This window comes from Schistocerca americana, chromosome 2 (genome assembly GCF_021461395.2).
Source record: "Schistocerca americana isolate TAMUIC-IGC-003095 chromosome 2, iqSchAmer2.1, whole genome shotgun sequence".
Taxonomy (NCBI): Eukaryota; Metazoa; Arthropoda; class Insecta; order Orthoptera; family Acrididae; genus Schistocerca; species Schistocerca americana.
In genome coordinates this window covers 51,608,998-51,633,086 of record NC_060120.1, presented here as the reverse complement: position 1 = coordinate 51,633,086, position 24,089 = coordinate 51,608,998, and the positions used below count along the sequence as shown (strand labels likewise).

The following is a 24,089-nucleotide window of genomic DNA, read 5'->3' as shown; positions in this document are numbered from 1 at the left end:
AAAAATTAGATACCTGGTTTGATTTAAATGGGTTAAAATTAAACATGCAAAATACTTAGTTAATACAGTTTAAAACAAAACAAGCAAATTTAAATGATATTCAGGTTAGTCACAGAAACTAAGATTTGCAGCAAGCTAGCTGTGTAAAATTCCTAGGAATGCAGCTGGATAAAAATCTACCATGAGGCTCACATGTACTGTACCTTCCAAACAAATTAATTAGCCTAGCATTTACAGTGAGGATATTGTACAATGCTACCAGTATGGGCATAAGAAAAGAAGTATATCACAATTTTGAGTTGATAATATGGTATGGAACTGCATTTTGGGCTAATTCAAGCCATATGTGTCGAATATTAAAACTATAGAAAATCGTCATTTGAAATATACACAATGTAGGGTGAAGAAAATCATGTCACCCACTCCTGAAAAAATCTAAGTATACTAAGTGTTCCATCACTATACATCTATGAACTGATTATCTTTGTACAGAGTAGCCCTGATTTATTTGTAGCAAATCACTTTCAACATGATTACAAGACCAGAAATCTAAATAATTTTATGCTGCCCACTCACTATTTAAAACTTTATGCTCAAACTCCACAATATATGGGTCTGAAAATTATAACAAAGTGAAAGGAAGAGAATTGCTCAGCATAGATTTAAAAACACTCAAAAAACCCTTATATGAGAAACTATAATAGAAATGTTACTATTCGGTAGAAGAATTATGTGAATGACAACTTGAAAATTTGAGCAGGGGAGAGCTAGTACTTAGGACTGTTAATTTTTAAAAGTTTGTTACTTTCAAAGAAAAATTATTAACTGCTTAATTAAGTAATTATCCAGTACAGTACAGTATATTATATTAGAGATATTATATGGAAAATTGTAAACCAGTTTTGGTATTTTGACAAGTCTCCTGTACATTAGTTGTACATTACAAAACAATAACTTCTATTCTATTCTTGAACTTTTAGGTCATTCATCACTGAATTGTAAGCTCCACAACTACACCGTTTATTGAGATAGTTATGCACCCACCATCTACATTCCTTTCTCCTAATATTCTCACTTTTCACAATTATATTCATAGCGCTAGCACAAATGAATAGTTCTGCATCAGACACTATGTTCCATGAAACTGATGGGCTACATGTTGCCAGTGAGAATGCTCACACTGGCTGCTTGTGCTGGGCACATGTCCCTGAACTAAGTTGTGATATACATGTTCTGCAATACCTTTCTCTGTGGCTTCTCCTGGGCACAAATCTCCATGACAAATACCTCAGTGTGAACGGAGCTTTAGGTGGAATCTATGAGAGGAAAGAGGCTTTACACAAATTTGAGTCTGTCACACCAAAAGCCAATAAAAGCTGTCTCAGTCTGAATAATCATATAGAGGAAAAGTGGGTGGATAGACTGATTGAATGGTACCTTTTCTGTTAATGGAAACTGACAAAGTGATCACTGTTGAAGTAATCTGTTCAATCAGGGCCAGTAGCATCCAGTAGCATGTTGTCCATAATGATTAGACCTGATGAAATCTCACTTAAAGACTGCACACATGGGAACTGTTCCAAACTCTTCACCAGTCATGTAGTAACCAAGTAATACACCAAACCAATCCAAGTGACACAAATATGGCTTTATTCATACACCTCAGAACAGTAATGGAAATAACCCTCTCAACAAATAAATAACAAGACAAAAGAATCACACAGAAGGTGCAAATAAGTGATACACAGAACAGCTGATGATGTGATCAGTCCAAACTAAAAGAATAAAGTGAGAGTGAGTCAGTGCTGCTATGCACGTATACAGGTGCAAGTCACTGGTAGATGACACAGCAGAGACTGTGCTGTGGGCATGCTTCATACAGAGGGTCTTTAGTGGTTGACCCATGCTGATGCAATTGGTGGTTGATTTAAGTCCACATGAAAAGTGATACTACACTCGGTGCACTCACACTCATGCACACTAGTAGCAGGATACAGAACTGTCAACTGTAATATTCACTGGAAAACCATTGTCCTTGCAATGAGTACCAGTATGTCAGGTACCATAGCTGAAATATCTTAAAATCACTTAAAACATAAATTATTCAATGAAAATCCCCTGTGCTTACAAAAAAAGTATTTCCTACAAGAGATGTGGCCATTGCATTCCTCATCATAGATGAGGGAAACAAATATTCTTTAAAATTTTGTACTTTAATATGTAGTCACATTTGTGTTAATTATTATAAACATAAATGTAACCACAGACTGAAAAAAGACTATAAAATTAATATTTATCGCTGATATATGCCTGCACTTAGCATTATGCCAAGCTTTAATAAAACATTCTGCAAGCTTTCAACAAAATTCACAATGATATTCATTTCAGCAGTGTGGATGAAGTAGAGAGCGCAATACATTTCCTTGATTTGCATTATGCAGGCAAAATCGCAAACATTAGAACATAATCTTCTCAGGCTGTTAGTCATGTCAAGTTGTTGTATATCCATGAGGTTTCAGCTGAGTCGTCCTAGGCCATTGTCCAAGTGAGAACTGACTCCTGTGTAGTTGCTGGCCTTGTCCTCATATGACCATGGTACCAACTGTCCTGTCACTTGTGCTCAGTCCATCAACTTAAATGTTTCTTCTCCATGTCTACTAGACTTGGTGTAACCTCATGACAGTGTGGTTCCACAATGTACTCAAGTGCAAACTGCCATCTTTATAGAGTGTGTTAGGATTGACATTTGTCCCACACCAGCTGAATAGTATACAGACAAGATGATGACTGTGGTGACTGACAAATACTTTATGATTTGCATGCATCTACACAGAGGTGCCATGACTGTAAGATTTATATGCAGGATGTATCATAATTAGTAGTGGCCAATTGGGCTGCCAAGCTGAGAGGGCACTGGGGGCCCCAAGCACATAATTTGTATAGAGTGTAGGAGGAAAAAGGTTAAAGAAGGTGAGGGGTTGGGATGGGGTATTGTCAAATGATTCTGTGAGGCCTCTACTTCTGGCAAAGGGTTTCAGGTACACATTTCTGGCAGTCAGCCACTGCACATGCTGAGCAGAAGCCATACCTACTGCTGACACATCAGCTAAAACAGTGGCACAAACTTTTCCGATTACTTGGATTTCTTGTTTTGGATGTCCTATCATCATCATCGTGCAGCTTTACTGTGTGATTAAATGCTGATGGCGTCCTCTTGGGTAAAATATTCCGGAGGTAAAATAGTCCCCCATTTGGGTCTCCGGGCAGGGACTACTCAGGAGGACGTCGTTGTCAGGAGAAAGAAAACTGGCGTTCTACGGATCGGAGCGTGGAATGTCAGAATCCCTTAATCAAGCAGGTAGGTTAGAGAATTTAAAAAGGGAAATGTGTAAGTTAAAGTTAGATATAGTAGGAATTAGTGACGTTCGGTGGAAGGAGGAACAAGACTTTTGGTCAAGTGAATACAGGGTTATAAATACAAAATCAAATAGGGGTAATGCAGGAGTAGGTTTAATAATGAATAAAAAAATAGGAGTACGGGTAAGCTACTACAAACAGCATAGTGAACGCATTATTGTGGCCAAGATAGACACGAAGCCCACGCCTACTACAGTAGTACAAGTTTATATGCCAACTAGCTCTGCAGATGATGAAGAAATTGATGAAATGTATGATGAAATAAAAGAAATTATTCAGATAGTGAAGGGAGACGAAAATTTAATAGTCATGGGTGACTGGAATTCAGTAGTAGGAAAAGGGAGAGAAGGAAACGTAGTAGGTGAATATGGATTAGGGCTAAGAAATGAAAGAGGGAGCCGCCTGGTAGAATTTTGCACAAAGCATAACTTAATCATAGCTAACACTTGGTTCAAGAATCATGAAAGAAGGTTGTATACCTGGAAGAATCCTGGAGATACTGACAGGTTTCAGATAGATTACATAATGGTAAGACAGAGATTTCGGAACCAGGTTTTAAATTGTAAAACATTTACAGGGGCGGATGTGGACTGTGACCACAATCTATTGGTTATGAACTGTAGATTAAAACTGAAGGAACTGCAAAAAAGTGGGAATTTAAGGAGACGGGACCTGGATAAACCGACTAAACCAGAGGCTGTACAGAGTTTCAGGGAGAGCATAAGGGAACAATTGACAGGAATGGGGGAAATAAATACAGTAGAAGAAGAATGGGTAGCTTTGAGAGATGAAGTAGTGTGAAGGCAGCAGAGGATCTAGTAGGTAAAAAGACGAGGGATAGTAGAAATCCTTGGGTAACAGAAGAAATATTGAATTTAATTGATGAAAGGAGAAAATATAAAAATGTAGTATGTGAAGCAGGCAATAAGAAATACAAACGTCTCAAAAATGAGATCGACAGGAAGTGCAAAATGGCTAAGCAGAGTTGGCTAGAGGACAAATGTAAGGATGTAGAGGCTTATCTCACTAGGGGTAAGATAGATACTGCCTACAGGAAAATTAGAGAGACGTTTGGAGAAAAGAGAACCGCTTGTATGAATATCAAGAGCTCAGATAGAATCCCAGTTCTAAGTAAAGAAGGGAAAGCAGAAAAGTGGAAGGAGTATATAGAGGGTCTATACAACGTGAATTCTTTACAGATGAATGGAAAAACTGGTAGTAGGCGACCTCAGGGAAGATCACTTTGGATTCCGTAGAAATATTGGAACACATGAGGCAATACTGACCCTACGACTTACCTTAGAAGCTAGATTAAGGAAAGCAAACCTATGTTTCTAGCATTTGTAGTCTTAGAGAAAGCTTTTGACAATGTTGACTGGAATACTCTCTTTCAAATTCTGAAGGTGGCAGGGGTAAAATACAGGGAGCGAAAAGCTATTTACAATGTGTACAGAAAGCAGATGGCAGTTATAAGAGTCGAGGGGTATGAAAGGGAAGCAGTGGTTGGGAAGGGAGTGAAACAGTGTTGTAGCCTATCCCCAGTGTTATTCAATCTGTATATTGAGCAAGCAGTAAAGGAAACAAAAGAAAAATTCGGAGTAGGTATTAAAATCCATGGAGAAGAAATGAAAACTTTGAGGTTCGCCAGTGACATTGTAATTCTGTCAGAGACAGCAAAGGACTAGGAAGGGCAGTTGAATGGAATGGACAGTGTGATGAAAGGAGGGTATAAGATGAACATCAACAAAAGCAAAACGAGGATAATGGAATGTAGTCGAATTAAGTCGGGTGATGCTGAGGGAATTAGATTAGGAAATGAGACACTTAAAGTAGTAAAGGAGTTTTGCTATTTGGGGAGCAAAATAACTGATGATGGTCGAAGTAGAGAGGATATCAAATGTAGACTTGCAATGGCAAGGAAAGTGTTTCTGAAGAAGAGAAATTTGTTACCATCGAGTATAGATTTAAGTGTCAGGAAGTCGTTTCTGAAAGTATTTGTATGAAGCGTAGCCATGTATGGAAGTGAAACATGGATGATAACTAGTTTGGACAAGAAGAGAACAGAAGCTTTCGAAATGTGGTGCTACAGAAGAATGCTGAAGATTAGGTGGGTAGATCATATAACTAATGAGGAGGTATTAAATAGGATTGGGGAGAAGAGAAGTTTTTTGGCACAACTTGACTAGAAGAAGGGATCGGTTGGTAGGACATGTTCTGAGGCATCAGGGGATCACCAATTTAGTATTGGAGGGCAGTGTGTAGGGTAAAAATCATAGAGGGAGACCAAAAGATGAATACACTAAACAGGTTCAGAAGGATGTAGGTTGCAGTAGGTACTGGGAGATGATGAAGCTTGCACAGGATAGAGTAGCATGGAGAGCTGCATCAAACCAGTCTCAGGACTGAAGACCACAACAACAACAACAACAACATCATCATCACTAGTGATCAAGAGAGGCAGTTTGAATCAGTTTTGTTTCATGAACTTGCTGACCTCTGTTATTTCAAACACCATCACATTACCAGCTACCATCTGGCCAGTAACAGGATGAGTGAATGGTGACATCATACACTGAAATCTTCATTAATATGTAGCAGTACTTTGTGGATTTCAGCTCTACCTCTAGTGCTTTTGGGCCAATGCTTGGCCCTCAAACCAGACAATGTGGTCTCAGCTGTGCAATTTTTTTATGGCAAAACTCTCTGACTTTCACTGGAGTTTTTTACTCAACAGCAAGAACGTCCTCAATATGAGCTGTCATTTTTCTTTCAAAAAGTAAAGCATTGCACCTCTAAATTCCTCCTTTCACTGGCGTCTCATCATGTGGACGTGATTATTTTCATCCATAAAGATGTACACACCCAGTCCCTTCTAATGTTATGAATGGATGCCTTTGAAAACCCCATACTCTTGCTCATATCCAGTCTTGGCACGTAATGAATACAGACCGGTAAACCTTCTATAATGTCTTTAGTGGGTTAAGCCTGCCTATCTGTTACCAAGGGACATTAATGTGGATCAACACTAAGGCTATCAACCAACACCTACACTGGAAGAAATGAGTGATGCGGAGACTTTGCCATCACCTGAACAGCTTTCACCACAGTGAGACGCTGCATGGATTTTACAGGAACAGTAGCCAATTCATACCAGTTCTGACAGAATGGTACAATACAAATACCTCTTTATACCTGGAGCTTGACTCTGTCATGGGTGGGTGGGGGTGGAGGTTGGGGGAGGGGGGAGGGGGCTGTGTGGTGACAGTCAATCAGAAAACTAAAAATAAAAAGTTTTTCCATTTATCTTAGTTCAGCTTTGTTCATTTCTTCCCATGTGTCAGTAGTGATCAGATTGTTCTTGTGGTGCTTGTTCTTGCATGACTGCAAAATAGATTGCCTTTACTCACTTTTATCAGCCATTTAATTTTCTTTGGGGGGGGGGGGGGGGGTAGTGTTCCCACATGTTAATAGCCAAATATTTATGCTCATTGAGGATTCATTGGGAAATCTGTCAAGCACTTCAAGTTAAATGTCATATTTCCAAAGGTTGTGCTATGAAGAAAGATAATATGCAGTTTCTCAAGCATTATGACTAAAGTTGAACAAACACTGACAGATATGAGCATTTTTAAACTACTGTTTATAGGTGTGAATAGCTTCTTTTTTATTTGCTCTAGTATATCAATAAAACACTTATCATATCAGGCAAATCAAAGATGTGTCCACTTTAACAATGGTTATTTGCAAATTCTAATGAGATCTGTTTAACAGAAATCTTGGTGGAGCAATGGTTATAACTTTGGAATTAAGGACTGAGGTTGAAATCTAAATCCAGCTATCCACATTTAGAGTTTCCATGCTTTCTGTAAATTGCTTAATGCAAATACCAGGGATGTGTTTTTTTGAAAAGAATATAGCCAATTTTCTTCTCCATCCTTATACAGTTCAACTCCTGCTCCTTCATTAATGACCTGGACACGAAACACTAAACTTCCTTACGTACTTTACTTCTGGTAGGAATGCATATCTTTAAAATCATGAATAAAAGTGAATAGATTTATCGATAAGAAATGAGCTTCCCTGTGAGCATAATTTCTGAGATAGTTGCCCAATCTCTTGGAACATGAAACTTCCTGGGAGATTAAAACTTTGTGTCAGACCGAGACTCAAACTTGGGACCTTTGCCTTTCACAGGCAAGTGATCTACCAACTGAGCTACCCAAGCATGGCTCATGACTCATCCCCACAGCTTCAGTTCTGCCAGTACCTCATCTCCTACTTTCCAAACTTCACAGAAGTTCTTCTGTGAATCTTGCAGAACTAGCACTCCTGTAAGAAAGGATATTGCGGAGACATGGCTTAGCCACAGCCTGGGGGATGTTTCCAGAATGATATTTCCACTCTGCAGCGGAATGTGCACTGATATGAAACTTCCTGGCAGATTAAAACTGTGTGCCAGACTGAGACTTGAATGTGGGACCCTTACCTTTCGCAGGCAAGTGCTCTACCAACTGAGCTACCCAAGCACGACTCACAACCCATCCCCACAGCTTCAATTCTGCCATACCTCATCTAGGTGTCTTATTCTCATTATCAATTATTGCATTAATGGGCACTTAAGGCATACAGCAGAAAAACAAAATAAAAAGTCACACTACAGAAAGAAAATACAAAAGATGCACACTACAAAAAATAGTAAAGGAATCTGTTGTTATATACACAACAAAAACAGAAGTCAGCCAGTCACAGAGGTAGAGATGTCTACTGCAGATGATAATCCATCATAGCCAGGCTCTAGCTTCATCTTACACTGTTGTCAGCTTCACATGTTTAAAAATTGTTAGTAATTTATCTTGTATCACGTCTTTGGATGTCTCACTGGGTGTTTACGAGCGGGTTGAGAATGGAGGACTCAGTTAGGGAGGAATCCGCCAGCCCAAAAGATGTGGTCAAAGCACTGTAGCCTCTTCTGCATCAGTATTTCGCCATTGTGTGGCTTTCCAAAGCAATGCTACAGGTCTTCTTTTGTTCTTGTTGCCATTTTACCTTCAATGTTGTCGTAGTCATGTCCATAGATCTTTACAAGTGCTTTCCTCTTGAAGGCACAGATTGCTTCTTCAGTTGCTTCCTAAAGTCATCCAGGATTCACTGCTATATAAAAGTAATAGCTGTACTAGTATTGTGTACAGCTGAATATTATTCTTCTGTGACATTAGATGTGACTTGAATAAACTGTTCAAACTAAAGAACATGTGATTGGTGTTTATTATTTGTTGGTGTACTTCTTTTGGCACTTCACTTTTATTAGTCAATATGCATCCCAGGTACTTGAATTCTTAATTTGTACAATATAAATGTACATCTACATCTGGACCTATACTCTGCAAACCACCATGAAGTGCATGGAAGAGCGTATGCCCCATTGTACCAGTTATCAGGGTTTCATTCCATTCCATTCACATATGGTGTGTGGAAAGAATGATTGTCTGAATGCCTCTGTGCATGCAGTAATTATTCTAATTTCATTCTCACGAACACTGTGAGCGATATGTAGGGGGTTTTAGTATATTCCTAGAGTCAACATTTAAACCTAGTTTTTTAAACTTTGTACAGACTTTATCAGGATAGTTTACATCTGTCTTCAAGAGTCTTCCAGTTTAATTTCTTCTATCTCTGCAACACTCTCCCACAGATCAAACTAACTGTGACTATTTGTGTTGCCCTTTTCTGTAAATGTTCAGCATCCTCTGTTAGTCCTATTTTGTAAAGATCCCACATACTTGAGTAATATTCTAGAACTAGCCACATGAGTCATTTGTAAACAGTCTCATTTGTAGACTGATTGCACTTCCCCAGTACTCTACCAACAAATGAAGTCTACCACCTGCTTTACCAACCACTGTGTCTATGTGATCATTCCATTTCTATCGCTACAAAGTATTACACCCAGGCATTTGTATGAGTTGGTCAATTCTGTGACTCATTGAAATTACAGTTTGCTGTATGAATAATTGGTGCATTCTTCTCAAGACAGTTTTCCGTCTATGATCACTTCAAGTAATTTCACTGTTTTATTTTTAGTTACCTTGAGATTAAAAATTATATCCTCTCTTTCTGTCTGGTTTATGCACAGCTGATTGTCCTGACACCAATGACTAGTCATTTGCATTGTTTCTCTGTTGTTACCTAGTAAACCCTGTAAATTCTCCCCTATGATTGTCAGTGCCACATCATCAGCATATAGTATATTGTTACATGAGATAAAATTTGAAAAGTCATTAACACAGACAGTGAACAGGAATGTCCAAGAAGAAATTCTTGGGATATTTCTGTTTTTATTGGAAGTATTACTTTTCTCTGCTTATTTGCATAAATAGGCTGTAACCTGTAACTTAAATAAGATTTGGATAAACTGAGTGAAACATTTTCAATGCCTTAATATTCTAACTTTTTATGACTCATATGGGACTGAGTCAGATGGTTTGCTTACATCAATAAATGTTCAGGACTTAGCCTTTCTTTGTACGCTACATAAATATTGTTCACCAAAGCTTCATTTGCTTTTACAGTTGATTGGCAAGACCTGGATCCAAACTGCTGTTCATTTCAAATTTTATTCTTTTCAAAATAGCTGTATATCCACTTATGCATACAGTTTTCTATTCTCTTTTGGATGTGACTGGTACTATTGAAATGAGCCTGTAGTTATTTGGGAGGCTTTTCTCACCTTTCTTCATGATTAGGCAATATAACTGTGAGCTTAAGATGTTCTGGAGAATTTCTTCATCTAGTACTTTGATGGTGAGAGAAGTGGCATTTTGATTTCCTTTGCTATATACTTTGTGATGAAATTACTGAATGTAAAAAGAATCTTCTGATTTGTTATTGCTTAGCTTGTTTATTGATTTGCTGATATCATTTAAAACAATTGGGATTCAAGTAAATTTTCTCACTTCTTGTCTGTTTTGTGGGAGTGAGTAGGGCTTCTGCATCTACAGCAGAATTATTAAATGGAGTTGTGATGGTAGCACTATCTATGACGCTGATCCATAAAGTAAGGTTACAATAATTTTTTGAAGTACAAATAATGACTTTATTGTAACAAAATGTACATGCATTGTAGTACAGATCTTGCACTATTTGTCCACATAATCACCATTTACCCCAATCCATTTTGTCATCTGTGGGACAGGTTTTTCGACTCATGTGTCATAGATGTCTCCCACCACCTTTTTCAACCAGTTATTCACTTCGATTTTCACCTTATCATCATCAGAAAGTGTTTTCCATGAAGGTGTTCCTTCAGTGTAGTAAACAGATGATATTCACTAGGTGTGAGATCAGGACTGTGAGAGGGGTGGCTTAAAACATCCTTGCCAAAGATTAATCTAGATTAGATTAGATTAATACTAGTGCCATGGATCATGAATACGATATTTCGTAATGATGTGGAACGAGTCGAATTTTCCAATACATGACATAATTAGGTTAATTTAACAACATACTTAAGTTAATATAACAACTTTATTTTTTGTGTGTGTGTGTTTTTTTTAATATTTTTGTTTTTTTTTTCTTAATTTATATCTAAAAATTCCTCTATGGAGTAGAAAGAGTTGTCATTCAGAAATTCTTTTAATTTCTTCTTAAATACTTGTTGGTTATCTGTCAGACATTTGATACTATTTGGTAAGTGACCAACGACTTTAGTGCCAGTATAATTCACCCCTTTCTGTGCCAAAGTTAGATTTAATCTTGAATAGTGAAGATCGTCCTTTCTCCTAGTATTGTAGTTATGCACACTGCTGTTACTTTTGAATTGGGTTTGGTTGTTAATAACAAATTTCGTAAGAGAGTATATATACTGAGAAGCTACTGTGAATATCCCTAGATCCTTAAATAAATGTCTGCAGGATGATCTTGGGTGGACTCCAGCTATTATTCTGATTACACGCTTTTGTGCAATAAATACTTTATTCCTCAGTGATGAATTACCCCAAAATATGATGCCATATGAAAGCAATGAGTGAAAATAGGCGTAGTAAGCTAATTTACTAAGATGTTTATCACCAAAATTTGCAATGACCCTTATTGCATAAGTAGCTGAACTCAAACGTTTCAGCAGATCATCAATGTGTTTCTTCCAATTTAATCTCTCATCAATGGACATACCTAAAAATTTGGAATATTCTACCTTAGCTATATGCTTCTGATTAAGGTCTATATTTATTAATGGCGTCATACCATTCACTGTACGGAACTGTATGTACTGTGTCTTATCAAAATTCAGTGAGAGTCCGTTTACAAGGAACCACCTAGTAATTTTCTGAAAGACAGTATTGACAATTTCATCAGTTAGTTCTTGTTTCTCAGGTGTGATTACTATACTTGTATCATCAGCAAAGAGAACTAACTTTGCCTCTTCATGAATATAGAATGGCAAGTCATTAATATATAATAAGAACAACAAAGGACCCAAGACTGACCCTTGTGGAACCCCATTCTTGATAGTTCCCCAGTTTGAGGAATGTGCTGATCTTTGCATGTTACGAGAACTACTTATTTCAACTTTCTGCACTCTTCCAGTTAGGTACGAATTAAACCATTTATGCACTGTCCCACTCATGCCACAATACTTGAGCTTGTCTAGCAGAATTTCATGATTTACACAATCAAAAGCCTTTGAGAGATCACAAAAAATCCCAATGGGTGGTGTTCAGTTATTCAGATCATTCAAAATTTGACTGGTGAAAGCATATATGGCATTTTCTGTTGAAAAACCTTTCTGGAAACCAAACTGACATTTTGTTAGTACTTCATTTTTACAGATATGTGAAGCTACTCTTGAATACATTACTTTCTCAAAAATTTTGGATAAAGCTGTTAGAAGGGAGATTGGACGGTAATTGTTGACATCAGATCTATCCCTCTTTTTATGCAAAGGTATAACAATAGCATATTTCAGTCTATCAGGGAAAATGCGTTGTTCCAGAGAGCTATTACACAGGTGGCTGAGAATCTTACTTATCTGTTGAGAACAAGCTTTTAGTAGTACTCAACAACTCTTCTGTTGCACAAGCAGTGTGTGGACGTGCATTGTCTTGAAGGAGACAGACTCCCTTTGTCAGCATCCTGTGATGTTTGTTTTGTATGGCTCTGCAAAGTTTCTCCATGGTCTCACGGTATGTTACAGCATTTATTTGTTTACCTCTTTCCAAAATATCAACAAGCAAAACCACTTTTCTGTCCCAAAACACTGACATCATGATTTTCCTCACTGTTTGCTGAGTTTTGAATTATTTGGCTGACAGAGAATGAGTATGATGCCACTGCATTGATTGTTGTTTGCTCCCTGGAGTATGATGATAGCCCCAATTTCATCTCCTGTCATTATAGAGTTGAGAAAAGCCTCGCATTCAGTCTCAAAACAGTCAAGAAATTCACAATTGGCACTGACTGTTCATTTTGTGTACTTTGTTAAGCATCCTGGGTACCCACTGTGCACACAACTTGCGATAATTTAATTGATCAATTACAATTTCATGAACAACATTTCATGAAATGTTTGGAAAAACTGCATGCAGCTCGACCAGAGAGAAGATGTTCTTCAATTTTCTGCACCACATCATCAGTCACAACAGAGCCTTCTGCTTCTGTCTTCATCGTGAATTTAGGTCGTTGCAAAATTGCAATTTGGTACTCATTTCATCTCATGCTTCCTTGACATTATGTCCTCTCTAAAAACTGAAACAATTTTGTGATGAATTGCAGTGGTGTTCATGTCCTTATCATTTAGGTAGCAAATTACAGCATGCACTTCATACTTGGCAGAAGCTGGAATGAGAATGCTCATTTCTAACGGACCCCACAACACTAATCAATGAGCTACTGATTGTTGGGAAAGCTCGTTCCTTCCCCTGGCTTCCTGCTACATGGCAATGGTGCCAACTTCCCCCATGGACATTCCATACTAAAGCTACATGCCTTCTAACCTTAGTTTCCAGATAAACATCATACAAAAGTTTCATTTGGAGTATTGCATTCAGATTGGAACTGTTTTCATTATTGATACTAATTATACTTTTAATGACATTTCATGCAATTTTATATTTATTTCTATAATCTGAAATAAAGTCACCATTTGCAGTGTACACAGCATTTTAAATTTTGGGTTTGTAGAGTTTTCTCATATTTATGTACTTCTTCTTGTCTCTACCAGTCTTATGAGACTTATCTTTCAGAATGAGTAGTAGTATCTGAAGTTTGTTAAGTAGTGGCATGTAGCACTCATTGGTATGATGCTGCTTATGTGTAATATTAGTATGATATCTTTTGATTACAGTGGGGCATGTCTTTTCTACTATGCACTTAATCTCTGCCAGGAAAATGGAAAAGTGTTTATAAATGGTTTTATTGTTACCCATTACATGAGAGTAATCCATTTTCTTTAACTGGTTTGTCATATTTATACATTAGAAATTCTATAAGTTGCTTGTATTTGTGCAATATTGAGAGCTGAAGTTCTATTTTGAACCATAGCCCCCCCCCCCCCCCCCCCTCGAATCCCCTGTAATCTAATATTCCTAATTCTATAACATCATATTCTGTGGTACATTACTAACTAAGTTATCAAGACATGCATTCAGTCTAGTTGGTTTTTCATTGAGACAGTAATAACAGTTTAGAGAATGAACCATGTGAATCATATTTTTTTTACTTTGGCTTTATATCTATGTTAATGTCACCTAAAATCATAATTTCATGATATTTGTATTTGGACAGTTGCAATATTAAAGTATTAACTTTTGTATAAATACAATCTCATCAGATCTTGGAGCTCAATAAACTGAGACGGTTACAATTTTTCATGTGCATTACCATACCAGCTACTTCAAAAGTGCATTCAAGGCACAGTTTGCTAAGGTCTGTGACTGAGTAATGTAAATCAAGGTTACTCTTAATGTAGATTGAGGCACCACCATGTGAAATGCTGCTTCTGCAATAGATAGTAACTAGTATGTAGCCAAGAGGAACACAAAAGTCTATTTCAGAGTCTTTTACCTAGTGTTCATTGATACATGAAACAGTGCTGTTAATTTTATCAATCTGCTATTGTAGTGCACTGATTTTACCTCTAAGAGATTATGCATTTAAATGGGAGAGAAGGATATTGTTATTGATACAGAAAGGTGTTTTTATGTCCCTGGGTCTTGCATGTTTGTTTATTTTCACTAGATCATTGGAAACACATACAGTGGTTTGCCTTGTGCTGATATGTTCAGTGCAGTGACGGGTTTACATTTTGATAGTGGCTGGATCTTCCTGGGGTAGGCCATAAACATCATCAGGATGACTGATTTGATGCAATTGACAGCTCATTTTTAAAATTTTCTTTATTCTTTTTATGTTTTGGACATTTTATGCAATTTATGTGTTTCACTGTGTTGTATCGTGATTTTTGAAGCCAGACTGATTTTCAAGGCTGATGTGCCATACAACTAGTGATTAGGACCAGACATAAAAATATTAGCATTTTCTTGAATTCATAGTTTCTGACAGATGTGCTTAGTAAGGGAATTGATGATAATTAAAAATCAGTAAATAAATAAGACAGATTTTTATTTCCCTTGTCAACATAACTGTGAATTACATTTATGTTGTCATCCACTATGTAGATGATAGGCTACTTCACTCTTTCCTTAAGTTAATCTTCTTGAAATGGGTTTATTATTTGAAGCATCTATAATTTTATATTCAAATATACATGCTGCATTATACAGTACCACTACTAACAGTGTAGTGAATGTCACTCATATTTATTCCTAATTAATTTTACAGTACCTGAATTCAACATATGGCACAAATGTTCCATTGGTGTTAATGAACTCCTTTAACACTGAAAGTGAAACTCAAAAAATGATAGAAAAGTACAAAGGTTTGAATGTGCAAATACATTGCTTTAATCAAAGCTGTTACCCTCGAATAAATGAAAGCTCATTCCTTCCAGTTGCAGCAGACTGTGATATCAAAAGTAACAAGGAAGCGTAAGTGATACAATTAAATGTGATCCTTCATGTGATGCTCAGTATAAAATTGCTTATCTGTCCTGTTTTATAGGTGGTACCCCCCTGGTCATGGAGATTTTTATGAAAGTTTCAGCAATTCAGGGCTTCTTAATCAATTCATTGAAGAGGTATGTGCATGCTGTACATAATTCGATAAATCTCATTTCTTTTTGAGTAATGATGATTGTAATGATGCTATTTTATGAGATTCACAACTAGTGTGTCTTTCCTCTTGCACAAGATGTAACCTTATAATGTATGTAGTGAATGGGCTAAGTAAAATGCGTTACAGACTTTAAAGTTTGTTGGCAGTGTGTCCAATGATTGCCACACACCCGTCACATCACATCACATCAACTATAGTTAATATGTATATAGTCCCGACCACCTGTGGTGTTGCATGAGATAATACAAAAAAATCTGTTAATGTACTGCAAAAAACTTCACAAATCCATGAACTCATGCAAGAATTTACTAACATCATCCTACAATTGAGAGTTGAAGTCCACAGGAAATTTAATCTAAGTCTCTAAATGCACAAATAAATTTTGTAAGTTTCTAGACCTGGCACATGGATATTTTCAAACTCTTTCAGAAGTGACTGATAGACTACACATCTGGCCATGAGAGGTCTTACTTGTACAGTGCATATGGCATATGGTCACAATTAGTATGTCTGCATCTCCTGTATAGCTATCAATCTTTTGTTGTCAAAATCACAAAAATGCATTTATTGTAGGGGAGAGTGTTGTACCTGGAGAATAGTGTACATAGGAGCATATGGTGCTTCCTGGTTGATGTTTCAATCAAATGCCCAGTTTTAGAATCACATGCGGGAATGTACACTAGAAACCTCTAGAAGAAGTTTCTGCCATTTTCTAACGTTTTTGTTGTTGAGAGTCATGATTTGTGTTTTTACCAGAATTTGTAATTACTACAAGCTCTACATATTTACGTACTGTTTAATATATGAAAGCTTTGTGGAGAATATTGTTAATTCTTCAGTTACAGAATTCTGTGGTAGGTAAAATTCAGTATTTTTTAAAAACTAGTTATATTTTGTGTTAACATTTAAGCCATACTTTATCAGTCATCATTGAAATGGAAGGTCTTCTATCATGGAACTCATGATGTTTGCAAATGAACAGAATTTCTGTAGTGTCTTAGCAATTTTCCCTGTCCTGTAAATAGAAAATTGTTTTAGCTGCCAATAACTTCTATTGTAAAGTTTTTATACTTGAAACTGGTTGTATGTGATACTACTTTTTAATTTGATTTCACTTATTATTTATGGGTTTGTAGAGGAGTAATAATGTAACACATAAACTATTAAGTATGTTATTGACAATATTTTCTTGATTGCAACACTTTTAAACTGGAATAGAATACTTGTTCCTAGGTAAATGACATTTGGAAAAGTCTTACTTTTCTGGACTAATTTTTGTAATTTCATGAAAAGACTGCAGCACAAAAAAGTGCAGCTATAATTTCAAAATGGAATAAGAAAATATATTAAATTACTATTACAGGGTCGGCTAGAGGCAAAAGTCTGCATAGTGTGCCAACTTACAACATTCCTAGTGCTGGTTTAAGGTTCAAGTGACTCATGTGGCGACTTGCGGTGCCAAGAAAGTGCCAAAGTCCAAAGTTCATACACAGGGCGTACCACAATTTCTAGCAAACACAATCCATTTCCAAGCTCACTATCTTTAAATTTACTTTGAAAGGTCTTACTGAGATCCTAAGGAGTGATAAATAATGTATGAGGGAGGGAATGAGTGAGGTGATGATGGGGTGAAGAAGGGGGGGGGGGGGGGGGTAAATGCTATGTCAAAGGTATGGAAAAATGTTCTCGACTGGCCCAGAATACTCTTCCATATGTACTTTTACTCAGAATATACATTACAAAATTACACTCTTGTATTGATTCCTATGATATGTTATAATATGTCACTTCAATTGGGATTACCTGGAAAATTGTAGAGACAATTTCTCCCATGCACATGCAAACATTTTAATGAATAAAAGGTGTATTAAAACTTACTGCTATGACAAGTATTTTATATGCTGGATGAATATTTCACCAGGTTTTATTTGATGTCCTTGCAGTTTTTGTACACGACATTTAGCTTGGGATTTATTTCCATATCACTGTTATGAATCAGAGAAAATTAGAGCTACTTTTAATTAACTGTTCAAAACTAATAAGAATTCTGTATCTAAAGCTTGCTATGCTGATCTAATATAACTTTTTTGGGGTCATCATTCTTCTGACAAATTTGATGCAATCTGCCATGAATTCCTCTCCTGTGCCAATCTTTTCATCTAGGAGTAGCTCTTGCGCCAAATGTCCTCAATTATTTCTTGCCTACCTACCGATATCTGTGTTCCACTGCAGTTTTTACCCTCTACAGCTGCCTCAAGTATGCCTTGATATATTAACACATGTACCATCATCCTGTATATTTTCCTAGTCGGTGTTTTCTATAATCTCTTTCTTTGCCAATTATGTGGAGAACCTCTTCATTCCTTATCAGCCCATCACATTTTCAACATCCTTCTATAACATCACATCTCATACACTTAGATTCTCTTCTTTTCTGGGTTAGCTACACACCATTACTCACTCACATAAAATTCTGTGCTCCAAACACACATTCACAAAAATTTATTCCTTACATTTTTTCTTTTCATCTTTCTTCAGTTTACCATCAATCCATAGTGGATGCTTCTTAGGCTATTCATTTCATTGAACAGACTCTGCAATTATTCTTCACTTTCACTCATGATAACAATGTCATCAGCAAATCATATTATAGATATCCTTTCACCATGTACCGTATTTTAATCCCACTCCTGACCCTTTATTTTATTTCAGTCAGTGCTTCTTTGGTACAGGGGTGAAAGTCTGGCATTGCTCTTTCATACAATTTCTCATTCAAGCACTTCATTCTTGGTCTTTCAGTCATATTTTTCCTTCTGGTTCTCATACATATTGTCTTTTTCTGTAACTGTCACTTTATTTTTGTGAGAATTTGGACCATCTTTCACCATTTTACTTGTTGAATGTTTTTTCTAGGTTCACAAATCCTGTGAATGTATCTTGAATTTTCTTAAGTATTGCTTCCATTATCAAATGCAGTGTCAGAACTGCCTCACAAGAGCCTTTACCTTTCCTAAATCCAAATTGATCATCATTTAATTTAACCTTCATTTTCTTTTCCATTATTCTGTATATTATTCATGTCAGCAACTTGGATGCATGAGCTGTTAAGCTGGTTGTATTATAGTTGTTGCTTTCATCTGTTCTTGCTCTCTTTAGGATTGTATGACAAACCAATCAAAGAGACATTTGGTCACAACTTCCTCCAATGAATTTAAATAATCCAAAAGATTGTAATCTATGCCTTCAGCCTTATTTTATCGCAAGTCTTCCAAAGCCCAGTTATGTTCTGACTAATACTGGCTCTGCTAATCTTCCATATTGCCTCCCATTTTCTTCTTCTATCTCTGTATTAGTAGACTGTTCCTGCCTTCCCTGTGTTTTACACTGGAATTACTCTTGCATGTTGAATGTTGACATCTTTGCTTTCAATTTCACCAAAAGTTGTTTTGACTTTTCTATATATGGAATCAATCCTTTCAATAACCTTTTTTTATGTCCTTGTATTTTTCCTGCAACTATTTTGCTTTGGCTTCCCTGAACTTTTTGTTTACTTAATCCCTAAATGACTTGTATTATTATCTTTCTGTCTTTCCCTGAACATTTTTGTACATCCTTCTTTCATCAATCAATTGATTTGTTTCTTCTTTTACCCACAGTTTATTCACAGTTACTTTCCTTGTATCTATATTTGTCTGTCAAACTTCAGTAATTGCTCTTTTTAAGACCTGTATATTCCTCTTCAACTGCACTACTTATTGTGGTGTTCATTGTCATAGTGTCTACAACCTTAGAGAATTACAAATGCACCTCACCATCCCTTTTATTTCAGCATCCTGCTTCTTCCCCATTAATTCTTTTGGTTGATTATCTTCAACTTCATTTTACTCTCCATTACTACAAAATCCCCCCCCCCCCCCCCCCCCCCCCCATGAACCACGGACCTTGGCGTTGGTGGGGAGGCTTGCGTGCCTCAACGATACAGATAGCCGTACCGTAGGTGCAACCACAACGGAGGGGTATCTGTTGAGAGGCCAGACAAACGTGTGGTTCCTGAAGAGGGGCAGCAGCCTTTTTAGCAGTTGCAGGCGCAACAGTCTGGATGATTGACTGATCTGGCCTTGTAACACTAACCAAAATAGCCTTGCTGTTCTGGTACAGCGAACGGCTGAAAGCAAGGGGAAACTACAGCCGTAATTTTTCCCGAGGGCATGCAGCTTTACTGTGTGATTAAATGATGATGGCGTCCTTTTGGGTGAAATATTCCAGAGGTAAAATAGTTCCCCATTCGGATCTCCGGGCGGGGACTACTCAGGAGGACGTTGTTATCAGGAGAAAGAAAACTGGCATTCTACGGTTCGGAGCGTGGAATGTCAGATCCCTTAATCGGGCAGGTAGGTTAGAAAATTTAAAAAGGGAAATGGATAGGTTAAAGTTAGATATAGTGGGAATTAGTGAAGTTCGGTGGCAGGAGGAACAAGACTTCTGGTCAGGTGATAACAGGGTTACAAATACAAAATCAAATAGGGGTAATGCAGGAGTAGGTGTAATAATGAAAAAAAAAATAGGAGTACGGGTAAGCTACTACAAACAGCATAGTGAATGCATTATTGTGGCCAAGATTGATACGAAGCCCATGCCTACTACAGTAGTACAAGTTTATATGCCAACTAGCTCTGCAGATGACGAAGAAATTGATGAAATGTATGATGAAATAAAAGAAATTATTCAGATAGTGAAGGGAGACGAAAATTTAATAGTAATGGGTGACTGGAATTCGGTAGTAGGAAAAGGGAGAGAAGGAAACGTAGTAGATGAATATGGATTAGGGCTAAGAAATGAAAGAGGAAGCCGCCTGATAGAATTTTTGCACAGAGCACAACTTAATCATAGCTAACACTTGGTTCAAGAATCATGAAAGTAGGTTGCATGCTTGGAAGAAGCCTGGAGATACTGACAGGTTTCAGATAGATTATATAATGGTAAGACAGAGATTGAGGAACCAGGTTTTAAATTGTAAAACATTTACAGGGGTGGATGTGGACTCTGACCACAATCTATTGGTTATGAACTGTAGATTAAAACAGAAGGAACTGCAAAAAGGTGGGAATTTAAGGAGACGGGACCTGGATAACCTGAAAGAACCAGAGGTTGTACAGAGTTTCAGGGAGAGCATAAGGGAACAATTGACAGGAATGGGGGAACGAAATACAGTAGAAGAAGAATGGGTAACTTTGAGGGATGAAATAGTGAAGGCAGCAGAGGATCAAATAGGTGAAAAGATGAGGGCTAGTAGAAATCCTTGGGTAACAAAAGAAATATTGAATTTAATTGATGAAAGGAGACAATATAAAAATGCAGTATGTGAAGCAGGAAAAAAGGAATACAAACGTTTCAAAAATGGTATAGACAGGAAGTGCAAAATGGCTAAGCAGAGTTGGCTGGAGGACAAATGTAAGGACGTAGAGGCTTATCTCACTAGGGGTAAGATAGATACTGCATACAGGAAAATTAAAGAGACCTTTGGAGAAAGGAGAACCACTTGCATGAATATCAAGAGCTCAGATGGAAACCCAGTTCTAAGCAAAGAAGGGAAAGCAGAATGGTGGACGGAGTATATAGAGGGTCTATACAAGGGCAATATACTTGAGGACAATATTATGGAAATGGAAGAGAATGTAGATGAATATGAAATGGGAGATACGATACTGCGTGAAGAGTTTGACAGAGCACTGAAAGACCTGATTCGAAACAAGGCCCCGGGAGTAGACAACATTCCATTAGAACTACTGACGACCTTGGGAGAGCTAGTCCTGACAAAACTCTACCATCTGGTGAGCAAGCTGTATGAGACAGGCGAAATACCCTCAGACTTCAAGAAGAATGTAATAATTCCAATCCCAAAGAAAGCAGGTGTTGACAGATGTGAAAAGTACCGAACTATCAGTTTAATAAGTCACAGCTGCAAAATACTAATGCGAATTCTTTACAGACGAATGGAAAAACTGATAGAAGCCAACCTCGGGGAAGATCAGTTTGGATTCCGCTGGAACACGTGAGGCAATACTGACCCTACGACTTATCTTAGAAGAAAGATTAAGGAAAGGCAAACCTATGTTTCTAGCATTTGTAGACTTAGAGAAAGCTTTTGACAATGTTGATTGGAATACTCTCTTTCAGATTCTAAAGGTGGCAGGGGTAAAATACAGGGAGCGAAAAGCTATTTACAATTTGTACAGAAAGCAGATGGCAGTTATAAGAGTCAAGGGGTATGAAAGGGAAGCAGTGGTTGGGAAGGGAGTGAGACGGTGTTGTAGCATATCCCCGATGTTATTCAATCTGTATATTGAGCAAGCAATAAAGGAAACAAAGGAAAAGTTTGGAGTAGGTATTAAAATCCATGGAGAAGAAATAAAAACTTTGAAGTTCACCGATGACGTTGTAATTCTGTCAGAGACAGCAAAGGACTTGGAAGAGCAGTTGAACGGAATGGACCGTGTCTTGAAAGGAGGATATAAGATGAACATCAACAAAAGCAAAACGAGGATAATGGAATGTAGTCGAATTAAGTCGGGTGATGCTGAGGGAATTAGATTAGGAAATGAGACGTTTAAAGTAGTATACGAGTTTTGGTATTTGTGGAGCAAAATAACTGATGATGGTCGATGTAGAGAGGATATCAAATGTAGACTGGCAATGGCAAGGAAAGCGTTTCTGTAGAAGAGAAATTTGTTAACATTGAGTATTGATTTAAGTGTTAGGAAGTCGTTTCTGAAAGTATTTGTATGGAGTGTAGCGATGTATGGAAGTGAAACGTGGACGATAAATTATTTGGACAAGAAGGGAATAGAAGCTTTCGAAATGTGGTGCTACAGAAGAATGCTGAAGATTAGATGGGTAGATCACATAACTAATGAGGAGGCACTGAATAGAATTGGGGAGAAGAGGAGTTTGTGCCACAACTTGACAAGAAGAAGGGGCCGGTTGGTAGGACATGTTCTGAGGCATCAGGGGATCACCAATTTAGTATTGGCGGGCAGCGTGGAGGGTAAAAATCGTAGAGGGAGACCAAGAGATGAATACACTAAGCAGATTCAGAAGGATGTAGGCTGCAGTAGGTACTGGGAGATGAAGAAGCTTGCACAGGATAGAGTAACATGGAGAGCTGTATCAAACCAGTCTCAGGACTGAAGACCACAACAGCAACATATTACAAAATTGTGATCTGAGAGTCTATGTGCTCACGGGTATGCCTTACAGTCGAATATCTTATTTCAGAATCTCTTTCTGACCGTGATGTAATCCAGTTGTTATCTTCCCATATTTCCAGTGTTTTTCCAAGAATACCTTGTCCTCTGGTGATTTTTGCACAATACATTCACTATTACCAGCTGAAATTTATTGCAGAGTTCAATAGTCTTCCTCCCTCTCATTCCCACTGCCAAGACTTCATTCTTTTGTAACTCTTGTTTTCTACTCTGTCCACTGAGTGAGGTGGCACAGAGGTTAGCACGCTTCACTCACATTTGTAAGGACGATGTGATGAAGCAAGCTGGGATAATTTAATTCCCCCCTTGTTTTGCCATCTGACTCCTTAAATTTGTTTTGTTACTTTTAACTAATTATCATTAACATACGTGAATATAATCTGCATTTCCACAAAAGTGAAAGATTGGCCCTCAGTTTTAAAGTAAATAATACCAGATCTAATTTTGTGCTTAGTTTTATGTATGTAATTGATTTTCTAATTTATTCTGATTATTCCTAGTTAGTATCATTTGTTATAGGGTGAAATAAGTGATTGTTTCATGACTTAAATTCTATTGTTGACCTATAAACAAATATAAATTCTGTAATGATTGTAAACATTTGGAAGTTGAAATACTAATAATCTTAAAGTATCTATTTGACTATATTTGAAAAGATGTTAGCAAAACCGGCCCTTCATTAATTCCAAAGTAATTAACAGTTTTGTCAAAAGTATTGTTTGCATAACGATGTCTGTTAATTTCACCATTTAAACAAATAATTCGGACTAAACCTCATAGCAGAAGAAACTGTTAAATAGACGCAATTTTTCAATGCATTCAATCAATTGAGTGAGTTAAGTTTTAATTGTTATTTCTGTAAATTTAACTTTGTTGTGTAGTTTCAGCACCTATTATTGTGATGATCTATGAGGGCCCTATTTTTGGTCACGAGACAGTCAGTCCATGGCTGAGTTACAGACAAGTAACCTGTGCTGGTTAGAACAACAACAGTGCTTCAAATTAAATATGGAAGAAGTGTTAAACAATTAGGCCATGTGCAAAAACAGTGACAATGTCTGCTCCATATGTACCTGCTTATTCTTCAATAACTGTGGACTTTTTGGTTAGGTTTTACTGCTCGTAGATGTACAACAGGAAACTATTGTAGCAATATTTGGAGTTTCACCTGCAACCTAT

General features: G+C 37.2%; 1 protein-coding gene across 1 annotated transcript in view; it reads left to right on the top strand.

Annotated features, from left to right (window-relative positions):
- The first annotated feature begins 6,476 nt into the window (after nt 1-6,476).
- Nucleotides 6,477-24,089, top strand: part of LOC124593779 (UTP--glucose-1-phosphate uridylyltransferase-like) — a 146,603-nt gene continuing 128,990 nt past the window's right edge. The window contains exons 1-2 of the mRNA XM_047132128.1: nt 6,477-6,523; nt 15,532-15,607. Of these exons, the coding sequence (XP_046988084.1) occupies nt 6,477-6,523; nt 15,532-15,607 (123 nt within the window). The remainder of the gene's footprint in view (nt 6,524-15,531; nt 15,608-24,089) is intronic.